Genomic DNA, 13339 nt, shown 5'->3' with positions numbered 1-13339 from the left:
AGAGAAAATCGTGAATGATTTTGGAGAATACACAGGAGACCAGAAAAATGTAGACAATGTTTGACAGTAAATATCTTTGGAACAAAATGACATATCGTTACAATTTTGCGCAGTAGCGTAGTCCATTTTTTTTCTTTCTTTTTCCCACAACAGATCTTGGTCCGCATTTTCCAGCAGATCACAGTGCAGCAATGAATGAAGTAAGATTGTTGTGTGAGCAACGCAAAACCGTACAGAAATGGTACTGGAAGTACGAAAACGTGATGGAGGTGCAACGGCAATGGTGTAATGTGTACGAAACTCAGGTACCAGCATGTACAACAATTTATCGTGATTGGGATAAATTCGAAACCGACAGTACTGTTCGGGATGCGCATAAGGGAAGGTCTGGCTGACCAAAAACATCAACGCCAGCATCCAGTGCAGTTGTTGCAACATTTCACTGGGTCACCTCAAAAATCTGTGATGCAGGGCTCACGTGAAAGCGGGGTAAGCCGAACAAACGTACGACGAATTCTGAAAGCTGCGAAGTGGAAAGCGTACATTCCGAAATCGCTGCACGCAGTAAACGAGGACGACCCGGATCGAAGGATGGAGTACTGCGAGTGGTTTGCAGGCGTGCTTCGCGCCGATGAACGGTTTGCAGGGATGGTTGGTTATTTGGGCTGACGAGGCGCAGTTCAGCCTGAACGGTGCTGTAAGCCGCCGCAGCTGCGCGTACCGGTCTGCAGAATATCGTCACGTTCACCTGGACAAACGTATCAGCTGGCTGTTTCTCAAAGAGTTCCTTGCGGCGTGGGGGAGTGGCCATGTACGTAAAGAACAGTATGTCATTTGAGTCCATAGACGTATCACGGCACTGCACTGAACAGATATTTGAATGTTGTGCAGGGGCAGCTGAATTTAGTGAAACTAAACTTCTAATTGTTGTTTATAGGTCCCCTAACTCCGACTTCAGAGCATTTCTGCCCAAGCTAGAGAGGGCATCTTGATTCGCTTTGTAGGAAGTACCAGAAATTAGTTATATGTGGTGACTTCAATATAAATTTTGTGTATGATTGTGCAAGAGAAAGGATGTAGGTAGATCTCCTAAATTCATGTGATCTGATGCAGACTGTGTTTTTTCCAACTAGGGTGCAGGGGAACAGTAGCACAGCCACAGACAATATTTTTATTCATTCTTCATTACTAGATGGGCATTCTGTTAGTAAAAGCGTGAATGGCCTTTCAGACCATGATGTACAAATTTTAACACTAAACGGCTTTTGTACTCAAACAAATGTCACATGTAATTGCAGACTATGTAGGAAACTTAATCCAACAGCAATAGAGAGTTTTTTAAATCTTGTCAAGGAACAAGAGTGGCAGCATGTTTACAGTGCCGGCGACATGATGATAAATCTAAAGCTTTGCTTAACACATTTCTCATGCTCTTTGAGAGTACTGGCAGTAATAGGCAGCCCGGGTGGCTGACTGGTGGGATAAGACTATCGTGTAGAACAAAGCGGGAATTATATCAAAATGTTAGAAGTAGTCACAATCAAACTGCAGTAGCCCATTACAAACACTATTGTAACGTGCTTAAAAATTTTATTAGGAAGCAAAGAGCATGTGGCGTGCAAATAGAATAGCTAATTCACAGGATAAAATTAAAACCATATGGTCAGTTGTGAAGGAAGTTTCTGGTCAGCAGCACAAGGTCGATGATATAAAGTCAGTTCGCAGTAAAAATATTTCTGTTGCTGATAAATGAGATATATGTACAGTATTTAACAATTATTTTCTGAGCATTGCTGATGAATCAAATAAAAATTTAGTTTCTACAGGAAATCATATAACTTTCTTGGCAAATGCCTTTCTGAGATTGATATCTGAAATACTCCTCTGTGATACAGACGAGAGGGAGATTGAGTCAATAATTAAATCACTGAAGACTAAGGACTCTCATAGCTATGATGGAGCGTGTAGCAGAGTATTAAAGTACTGTGGTACACATGTTTACCCTGTATATTCATAATTTTTCCTTTAGGAATGGTCAGTTTCCTGAACGATTAACGTAGTCAGTAGTAAAGCCGCTTTACAAAAAGGGAGAAAGGGATAATGTAGACAATTTTAGACCTATTTCTATGCCATCAGTGTTTGCTAAAGCTATTGAAAATGCTGTGTATGTAAGGATAATTGATCATTTTATATCACACGATTTGCTATCAAATGTACAGTTTGGCTTTAGAAGTCGTTTAACAACTGAAAATGCTATATTCTCTTTTCTCTGCGAGGTACTGGACGGGTTAAACAAAAGGTTTCGAACGCTAGGCATATTTTTTGATTTAACTAAGGCGTTTTTGATTGCGTTGATCACAAAATATTGCTCCAGAAGTTGGACCATTACGGAATACGGGGAGCAGCTCACAATTGGTTCACCTCTTACTTTAGCAACAGGCAACAAAAGGTCATTATTCACATTGTTGAGAATGGTTGTAATGTGGGGTCTGAGTGGGGTACGGTCAATTGTGGGGAGCCCCAGGGATCAGTGTTGGGGCCACTTCTGTTCCTTATTTATATGAATGATATGCCCTCTAGTATTCTGGGTAACTCTAAAATATTTCTATTTGCTGATAGGTAGTAAAGGATGTTGTGTGCAACATTGGTTTGGTTTCAAATAGTCCACTTCATGACCTAAGTTAATGGCTTGTAGAACATAAACTAACGGTAATCACAGTAAGACTTAGTTTTTACAGTTTCTGACACACAATTCAACAAAACCTGACGTTTTAATTTCACAAAATGGGCATATGATTAGTGAAACTGAACAGTCCAAATTTCTAGGTCTTCAGATAGATAGTAAACTGTAGTGGAAAGCCCACGTTCGGGATCTTGTTCAGAGACTTAATGCTGCCATTTTTAGTATTGGAACGGTATCAGAAGTGAGTGATCGTTCGACACGAAGATTAGCCTACTTTGCTTATTTTCAATCGCTTATGTCGTACGGTATTATATTTTAGGGTAACTCTTCCCATTCTGAAACGATATTTTTGGCTCAGAAACAGGCAGTTCGGGCAATATGTGGCGAAGTCCACGAAACTCTTGTCGACCCCTGTTCACGAGTCTGGATATTTTGACATTGGCCTCTCAATATATATATTCGTTACTGACATTTATTGTTAACAATATTATCTTATTCCCAAGAATAAGCAGCTGTCACTCAGTTAATTCTCGGCAGAAATCAAACCTAAATTTGGTTGGAACTTCCTTAACTTTTGTGCAGAAAGGTGTGCAGTATACTGTTGCATCCATTTTCAACAAGCTACCACGAGAATTAAAAAATCTTAGCAGTAATCCACGCGCTTTCAAATCGAAACTGAAGAGTTTCCTTATGGTTCACTCTTTCTATTCTGTCGAGGAGTTCCTTGAAAAAGTAAGCTGATTCTTGTTGTATTGTTGATTGCTTTCACTTAAATTTACGGATTGACATTTTCGGGTTCATAAACATTTTATTTTTATCTGTTATTACTTTTATGTTGTAATTTCATGTACTGACACGTTTCATAACCTTGGAGATTTGGTCTTCAATTTCTTCCTACGGAACTTGACTTGTAAAAAAAGAAAAAAAATAAGTAAATAAAAAACTCGCTGCCTCAGTCCAAATTCCCACTTGCCGCACACTACCAAAGTAGCGCCTCACAGCCCTTTCGCCACTATTTGGTCGCCACATCACACGAAGTCCCGCACCAGATCAGGCGAGGGGTGCTCTTTACCGAATGATCGTATTAGCTAGCCTTCATGGCGTGTTTGTTCTTTAGGACTAACTGTTTGCAGGAGACGAGATTTGTTGCACAGCATTGAAGATGAAGACGTGCTCATAGGTCTTGTAAGTAGGGTGTTAATGTTTTCTCTATGTAAGTAGGCTGTTTATGTTTTCTTATTGGCAACGTTACGTAGCGCTCAATATGAAAATCACTGGCTGTGCTGTGTGCAGTCTGTGGCTAGTTTGCATTGTTGTCTGCCATTGTAGTGTTGGGCAGCGGCAGCTGGGCTGTGAACAGCGCATAGCATTGCGCAGTTGGAGGTGAGCCGCCAGCAGTGGTGGATGTGGGGAGAGAGATGGCGGAGTTTTGAAATTTGTCATGAACTGCTATATTTGTATATGATGATATCAAGGTAAATACATTGTTTGTTCTCTATTAATATCTTTCATTTTGCTAACTATCCCTATCAGTAGTTAGTGCCTTCAGTAGTTTGAATCTTTTATTTAGCTGGCAGTAGTGGCGCTCGCTGTATTGCAGTAGCTTGAGCAGCGAAGATTTTTGTGAGGTAAGTGATTTGTGAAAGGTATAGTTTAATGTTAGTCAGGGCCATTCTTTTGTAGGGAATTTTGAAAGTCAGATTGCGTTGCGCTAACAAAATATTGTGTGTCAGTTTAAGCACAGTCCTGTATAACTTTTCTTAGGGGACGTTTCATATGTCGACCCTCAGCCGAGGATACCTCACTGGAATCTTCTGATTTTTTCTTGTAGTTTGTGTAATTAGTGTAGCTATTGTTTATTGCTAGCGCGTAATTGTAGAGAAAATCTCCTTTGTAGTTGCAGTCTTTCATTGTTGTACAGTAAAACAGTTGTGGCGTGCATGTAGATTTGCACCAAGTATTTCGCAGCTGCAATTAACTAGATATTATTTTCAGTGCTATGTTAATATGTTCTCTTATTTTTGCTCTTCAAATTGTGCTTTTCTGTGTTGTCGTGTGAAATACTGTGACAATAATGGCGTGTGAAAAACGTAATACTAGGCTCCAAAGTAAACTGAGAAATGACAGTGAAAATGAAAGCAGTGAGTTAGCGCCACCGCGTAATGAATTAACTGATGTTCAAAGTAGTAATTTGGTAATTGTGCATAGGGAAATGGAGCGGGCTGCAAACAATGGTGTAGACAGTGAAACAGGTAGTGAACAGGGAAGCATTATCGATCGATCGGTCGGCAACAGATCGCCTCAGGAATCCGAAATAACAGGACACAATTTCGCAAATACTGTAGATTCAGGTTTTGGGTCATCACCGTTTTCTCAAATAAGTCAAGACACATTTTCTGCTTGTCAAAATGTGAATGTTTCCGGTGCAAATTCACTGCCGAAAAGCACTGAGGAACATGTTTCAGACACCAATGCATTGTTATTACAATTAATACAACAAATGGGACAAACACAGCAAAAGCTTCAAAAGTTAGACACAGTGGAACAAAATCTTAAAAAGTTAGACACAATGGAACAAAATCAGAGACAAACACAGCAACAGTTAGACACACTGGAACAAAATCAGAGACAAACACAGCAACAGCTTCAAAAGTTAGACTCACTGGAACAAACTCTTGAACAAACGCGTGAAGATTTAACTACTGAGTTACATAACATTGAATCGAAATGTCAAAAAGTCTGTAATGACGTAAAAACTCAAATTTGTGAGCATTTCCAACCTATTTTTTCGCGGCATGAAAATGCATTACAGAATCACGAAGCGGCCATAAAAGAACTGCAAACCATTGTTCATGAAAATCATGAGACCTTGTGGGCTAAAATTGACTCAGTTGCATCTACCGATTCGGTTACGCAACTTGCAAAAACTCAAGAAAACTTAAAGGACACAGTAGATACGATTTCAACACAAATGGACACTCTGAAACTTGGTTCAGAAAAACACACTGAGGAAATAAGTACACTATCGGAGAAAGTAGCCGAACTTTCGGATCAGGTCACCAATCTATCTACGAAGGTAGATGATAATCTGAATGACACAGAAGAGTGCAAACAAATTAGGAAATTCAAACAAAATCAGAATCAGATTAATACGCAACACCAAAGAGAAATCCGAGAAGTACAAGATCAGCTGACACAGTTAATACAAGAATTACGTATTTCAGAGGATACTCGCGCCCCAATACGGGAAGAGGGACACAGAAATACGGAATAGCCACAAAATAATAACACAGGGCATTTCGGAAGTTATGAAAGAAATTGGCAATGTGCACCGAATTTTGAGATGGAACGGCCGACACGACCTAACAATGACCGATATGCGACTCGCCGACATGATGATTTTGACTATAAGCTGTTCATCACTACACGTAAATTCAAAACATTTAAGAATTCTGGCAACGACATTCATCCACAAGCATGGCTCCATCAATTCTCGCATTGTTTTCCTCCCAACTGGTCGTTAGAAAACAGATTAGAATTTATGTGTGGCTACTTGGAGAATGAACCAGCTGTAAGAATGCGATCGGTAATTCACGATTGCCACAGTGAAGGAGAGTTTTACCATGCCTTCCTCTCAGCATATTGGTCTCAAGCCACACAAGACCGAGTAAAACATAGCATCATAATGATGAAACGTTTCGAACAATCTGAATTTTCCAGTCTTATGAAATATTTTGAAGACATGTTGCATAAGAATCAATATCTTTCAAACCCACACAGCCCTTCAGAACTCATCCGCATTTGCTTAATGAAATTGCCTGAACATTTACGACATCTTATTTTAGCAGGACGTTGCAAAGACGACATTGAAGCTTTTCAAGGACTCTTACAGGAATTAGAAATTGACACAGACAGTCGTGGGATGCGAAAACAGGAAAACAATCACTACAGGTCACATCCGTCACAATTCCGTGACGACAGAAGCAATAACTGGACACGACAAGCCTATTCTTACAACGCAAATCGTGACCAAAACAGACACCACCCATATGACAACCACTGGCAGAGTAATAATAGTTACAGAGAAAGATCGCATTTCCGTAGTAATGACTATCACAGAGACAATCAGAGAAACAGACAATATGGGAACCAGAACAATTATTATCAAGGGAGGCAGAATAACTTCAGACGCAACAGTTCGGCGCAGAGTTACGATTCAGGGAGAAATTCTCCACCACATGACCGACAAACCAGAAACTATGTAAACTACCGACAAAACGACAGACCTGAATTCCATCAGAACTGGCGGGCTTCAAACAGAGCAGGGCACTCTCGACAAGGTGAATTTGTAGATGTTAGGTCTCCTAATCCCAATAACGGCGCACGCCAACAAAGAGACAGACAATGACTCGCACCGCAGGCAGCCACGTGCGCGGGCTGGCTCAGGGAAAAATTACATAGACGCTAACCGTGAGAAAAATTTTAGCATTCTTTACCGATGTACCATATACCACATGATAATTCCACTGAAGCTGAAACTCTGCGTACTAGGAAGAGTAAAGGTTTACAACACATTTCACATGTAAAACCGTTTATTGAAAGATAATCTGCTTTTTAACTTTGTCATTGCCATAAAACTTTTCACTTTACATTACTAGTATGCTTGTCAGACTTAGAATCTGTTAACATGCAACAATGTTTGAAGTTAAATATCCAGTCCAGAACCAAGAGAACTTCTTGAAACAGAAATGACGAATGCATTGTTATAGTGAACAGACGTCACAGTGTTATTGTGTGTGTACATTCTTGCTTGTTAGTTGCATGATTATGGAGCGACTATAAGGCTTACATACTTAGAACATTTACCAGTACTGCTAATGAGATTTTAATGCAACATTTTGGTTTACTTGAAAATATATTCTGGATTTAAAGTACTTTCAGTGAGATACCAGATGGCACAGTGGTTAGTTTATGTGACAGCTACACGATTTTATCACGACGCTACTAATGAGTGACAATTTACAATGTTGCTTTTGCAGTGTTTCTGTTTTATATCTGCACAGTTTTCTGTTTTATTCTGGAAAGTAAAACAGGTTTTAGTAGTAACTTTTGTGGTATAGCTACAATGAGACTGCCTTTTCCGTAGCACAACAATACGTTACAGCACAGTACTTTCCTCATCACGGCAATAAGCGTAATAACTAAGACATTTATACGCAAAGCATTTCACTTTTGTGTATTATGAGGTAAGTACATTGACTTCTGCAAAACTTAGCTTTCGGAGGACGATAACTACGACACTTCCACACAGATTATGTTGCAACAAGACGCACATTTAGCGCTACAGTACACGTATTTGAGTGATTAATTTTGTACTTAAAACATTTATTTTTAAAAATTTTTTTGAATTACAAAGAAAGTTTTCCGTGATATATTTCATTCCATTGGTGTAATCTGTAACACCTGAGGGTATAATTACATTAATCCTCAGGGGGGTACACGCTTACTTTGTGTACCATGAGTGTGGCAACCACAAGGAACCCTAGCTAATATGGTATTTGCTTATACAACTTTACACATCGGTACCATATTTCTCTAACACACAAATTACACAGCTATCTGATCATTTAACTGAGAGAGACAAACATTTATTTTACTACATCAGTGACACATGTTTACGCAATTACACAGTTGGATAACTTCACACTTATGAAACTGTATTTTGTCTGTACTTTGTAAACTGTTCATATTTTTTCGGAATCATTGTGATACTATGAGAGCTTTGAATGATGTATTTGGTATGAGATCATGATTTTTAAAGTACGTTTGAGGCAGCTGACACTTTTGACATGAGCAGAGAATTTTTTTAGGCTTAGAAATTATTGGAGGAAGTTACGACGATTTTGAGATTTGACTGAAGTGTTATGATGTTATTATTACGACGACGATGTGTATTATGTTGTTGAGGAATGTCTATTATGTTACGTATTTCTCATGATGAAATATTGAAGAAGTGTCGACGAATATGTATATGTATAATGAGGTAAGGATTTATGAAAAGGATGTTGGAAACCAAGAAACGTACTTTAAGAGTTATGAAATGTGTGACTGTATCACAATGCTGACCAATATTTTTTTTGGACACTTATATTTATAGGATTTTGTTTCTACAGATTTGCAACGCTAATTCTTGACCTGTGAAATATTTTTATATGAGACTGCCACGGTAGCAGAAACTGCTGTCGTAAATATTTCCGTACGAAAGTTAAGTGACCACCTGCACGTAATGCGTCGCGGGCACCCAGCTGTGTCAGACGCCTGGAGAAAAAGCCATTATTGCGAGCCCTTTTCAGCGGCACAGGTAGAACAAAAAAAAAGGGGAGGCCATTATCCTTGGAAATATTCTTACATCTACAAACTTGATAATGACAAGTGTCTTTCTACGAGAATTGAGAGCTACTGACTTACGAAATGCCACATAGCTATTGAATGATGTTTTTATGCTTTGGTTTGTGTAATTGCTTATTTCATTTGATATCTGGTTTCCAGCTGTGTTGCAGCATTGCTTTTATAAAATGAAATGCATTTGCTAATGTGAACACTTTCTGTCAACAGATCTATTAAATAATTATTTTATGATCCACATTCTTTAAAAAAGGAGCACTTGGAAAGGAAAGAACAATAAGAAGGAACTAGTAACAGTAACACATAATTTTCTTTTCAAGTACATGGTAATATTTCTTTTTACAATCAGTTGTTGTGGTGCACCACTTTAATTACTTAGACATTAAGATGTGATTATACATTTGCCTTATCTGCATTGTTATCTTTAGTGTACTATTTTTTCTGCTTGAGCTATGTCATGTTTCGATATAAGCTGCTGTTTGCCAGGCATAGTGCTACTGAACTTTAATTTGTGTTACTCTGCTAAGCCAGATTTATTTATTTATTTTTTTTTTGCTGCATAGTGCCCTATATTAGTTGTAATATTGCAATTGCTTTGGCATTTGTATTTTTGTCATTGATGTTTGTGTTAATTGTTTTGTGCTGCTGCATTGCCTCGTCCCTTAGTTTAGCATCTGAGCTCAGTAGATTTAAGTTAGATTAAGAGGGGGTAGACTATAGAAGAGAATGAGTTGCGATGAATTGGAAGAAATGCATTGAAAAGTTATACAAAAAAGGTACAGAAAACAGGTTTAGGTAGGATTTTCTTGGAAATAAATGTTGAGGTAAGAAATGTGTGAACATATAAATACAGAAAGCATGCTTAGATAGAATTTTTTTGGTGGAAACAAAGGATGAAATAAGAGGAAAGATATATGAAGTTTTGGGTTGGACTGCAGTACCAAATGTTACACTGAAAACGAACCCTGTCCTTTCCTATTGGTGTTATCCCACTATGTGTGTGTGTACCCTTGTGTATTTGTTTTCTTCCTGTCTCTGTGTAGTTTCATAGAATTTTTTCTTCTTTTAATATTAAGCTACATTCACTATGATGAGGAATACTGTTATCCTCAAATATAATTGGCATTAATAATATGTTATTTACCTTATAAATATGCTTACACATTATTTATTCTGTTTAATGCTCATATGTGTAGTTGATGTTTCAAAAGTTATTGTGATCTTTTATGTATGTACTCATGTCATAATTCCACTGATGTATATGTTAGTTCGATTCTTTTGTAAAGCCTGTACTAAAAATGTTATCTGTATTGTTATGTTTTTAATGATGTATTTTGTACCTTTGTTATTGTATTCTTATGTTATAAAATTGTAATTGTCACCAGTTCATGATATTATTAACTTGTTAGTTACATTTCACTGCACACGTTTCTGTTGGTCATAGTATATGGACAATATGTGAGAAGTAGGGACTGTTCGTGTTTGCACGTGTGTTAATAATTCAGCAAGGGACTGGATAACAGCATTGCTGGTTCTAAGGACAATTCCAAAAACTTTGTGAGTGCACAAGTGGTGGTTATGGACTTGCTATATCATCCGCAAGACTCTTCAATGGTGATTGTGCACCTGCACAGTCACAACAGATGGCTGCTGGCTATCTCTACAAGGACTACAGTGGGTCTGCATCTATGATGACCCACCATGCCATTATTTCTACAAGGACTGCAGTGGGTCTGCACCTCTGGTGGCCCACCAATACCGTAATCTCTACCAGGACTACAGTGGGTCTGTTCTGTGATGACCTACCTACAATATTCTTCAAAACGTCGAATGAACTCTGCTGTGGGTTTGCTCTGTTGTGGCCCATTACCTGTCAGCATGTCAAGAGTCAGCACTGTCTTTCCGTTGGAAGGACAACACTACTTCTTCAAGACTGCATGGAAATCCACTACTTCTGTGTGCATTGTCTTTTACTGCTCAGACTTTGAGAAAAACACTATTTTACCGTGATGAACGATCAGGACTGTCGTTATGGACTGTGAGAAAATTTGAGCTTTTGACCAACATTGTATCAATAAGTGTGTGGATTTGATTTCTTTGTTATTGTAATTATGAAAAATTGTATCAAATCATTATTGGCCACTGTCCAAAACAATTTGTAGAATTTTTTGTGGGGAGCATGGGGGTTATGTAAGTAGGGTGTTAATGTTTTCTCTGTGTAAGTAGGCTGTTTATGTTTTCTTATTGGCAACGTTACGTAGCGCTCAATATGAAAATCACTGGCTGTGCTGTGTGCAGTCTGTGGCTAGTTTGCATTGTTGTCTGCCATTGTAGTGTTGGGCAGCGGCAGCTGGATGTGAACAGCGCATAGCATTGCGCAGTTGGAGGTGAGCTGCCAGCAGTGGTGGATGTGGGGAGAGAGATGGCGGAGTTTTGAAATTTGTCATGAACTGCTATATTTGTATATGATGATATCAAGGTAAATACATTGTTTGTTCTCTATTAATATCTTTCATTTTGCTAACTATCCCTATCAGTAGTTAGTGCCTTCAGTAGTTTGAATCTTTTATTTAGCTGGCAGTAGTGGCGCTCGCTGTATTGCAGTAGCTTGAGCAGCGAAGATTTTTGTGAGGTAAGTGATTTGTGAAAGGTATAGTTTAATGTTAGTCAGGGCCATTCTTTTGTAGGGAATTTTGAAAGTCAGATTGCGTTGCGCTAACAAAATATTGTGTGTCAGTTTAAGCACAGTCCTGTATAATTGTTCAAAGGGGACGTTTCAGTCTTAAGGTATGCATTTCAGAGCTCATGTTTTTCGGGCTTTTTGCTTAAAATGTTCGCTCCTATCATATCCCATAATACAGACCATTCCTCCTGAGACACCCTAAATAAGTGGATGTTGTTGTTGTTGTGGTCTTCAGTCTTGGGACTGGTTTGATGCAGCTCCCATGCTACCCTACCCTGTGCAAGCTTCTTCATCTCCCAGTACTTACTGCAACCTACATCCTTCTGAATCTGTTTAGTGTATTCATCTCTTGGTCTCCCTCTACGATTTTTACCCTCCACGCTGCCCTCCAGTGCTAAATTTGTGATCCCTAGATGCCTCAGAACATGTCCTACGAACCGGTCCCTTCTTCTAGTCAAGTTGTGCCATAAGCTCCTCTTCTACCCACTTCTATTCAATACCTCCTCATTAGTTATGTTATCTACTCAAGTGGATGTAGATGACCTTATTGCCTGTGCTCTTGCCTCCTTTATTACTCTGTGGTTGCCTGTGCCTGCCTTTCTGCGCCTTTGTAGCAGCTTCCTCGTTTATAGTCTACCACAAAGGTACACAAAGTAATCTCACACCTCATTTGTAGAGCACTGGAGAGGACACCCGAAACACACAAATGAAAAGGAGTGACAGGCAGGCCAGTCACAAACGTGGAAACACTAAAATCTCGGCGCCTCTCGCTTACCACAGCAGCAGGATGGAGATGGGGCTGGCGGAGGCCCTGGGGTGCGGGTTCATCCTGCGGCTGGGGGTGCCCATGGCGCGCTGGTCGGAAATCACCGACTCGGACTCGAGGCTGGTCACCTCGTAGGCGACGGCCTCGTCGCTGAAGCCCACCGTGGGCCTGGGCCCCTGCCCCGGGCCCTGCTCCGCCTTCTCTGCTGCGCCCTCCATGTCGTCGTCCCGGCGCCGCCTCTGCAGACTGGAGCGGCCGCGCGCTGCACTCACTATTAAGGCAGTCTTCCCGCTCCCCCCACTACGCCAACGAGGACATGTGTGTCCTGCGTGCGTTACGTATCACGCACGCTAGGGTGCCGACGAGACCTGCACCAGCGCTTCCTTCTGGTGCAGGCGGCAACCAGGAGCTCAGTCGCCGTGGCGCCGAGCTCAGAAGCGAGCTTTCCTGCCTACAGTGCCGAATGTGGCCAGTGGGGTAACCAATGAAGAACAGTTACTGAATCTGGGTGCCATAGGCTGTCCACACACGGAGTTACTCGTACACATATGACTGGCTTCGATTTGCAGTACGATTTTGAAAACGTATACTGTACGCTTACCATACGTCTTAGTTTGTTTAGTGCTGTTCGGGATAATGTTCAAAATGGTTCAAATGGCTCTGAGCACTATGGGACTTAACTGCTGTGGTCATCAGTCCCCTAGAACTTAGAACTACTTACACCTAACTAACCTAAGGACATCAGACACAACCGTGCCCGAGGCAGGATTCGAACCTGCGACCGTAGCGGTCGCGCGGTTCC

The 13339-nt window shown here is 40.1% G+C and overlaps 1 protein-coding gene across 1 annotated transcript in view; it reads right to left on the bottom strand.

The window, feature by feature from the left end:
- The window catches only part of LOC124594969 (probable multidrug resistance-associated protein lethal(2)03659), a 294614-nt gene extending 281880 nt beyond the window's left edge, over positions 1–12734 (bottom strand). Inside the window, exon 1 of the mRNA XM_047133490.1 lies at positions 12547–12734. Within this exon, the coding sequence (XP_046989446.1) occupies positions 12547–12620 (74 nt within the window). The 5' untranslated portion in view covers positions 12621–12734. The remainder of the gene's footprint in view (positions 1–12546) is intronic.
- Between the last annotated feature and the right edge of the window lie 605 nt (positions 12735–13339).

The sequence above is a fragment of the Schistocerca americana genome, chromosome 2 (assembly GCF_021461395.2).
Source record: "Schistocerca americana isolate TAMUIC-IGC-003095 chromosome 2, iqSchAmer2.1, whole genome shotgun sequence".
NCBI classification, from domain to species: Eukaryota; Metazoa; Arthropoda; class Insecta; order Orthoptera; family Acrididae; genus Schistocerca; species Schistocerca americana.
The sequence above is the reverse complement of the archived record's forward strand: the minus strand, read 5'-3'. Positions and strand labels throughout refer to the sequence as shown.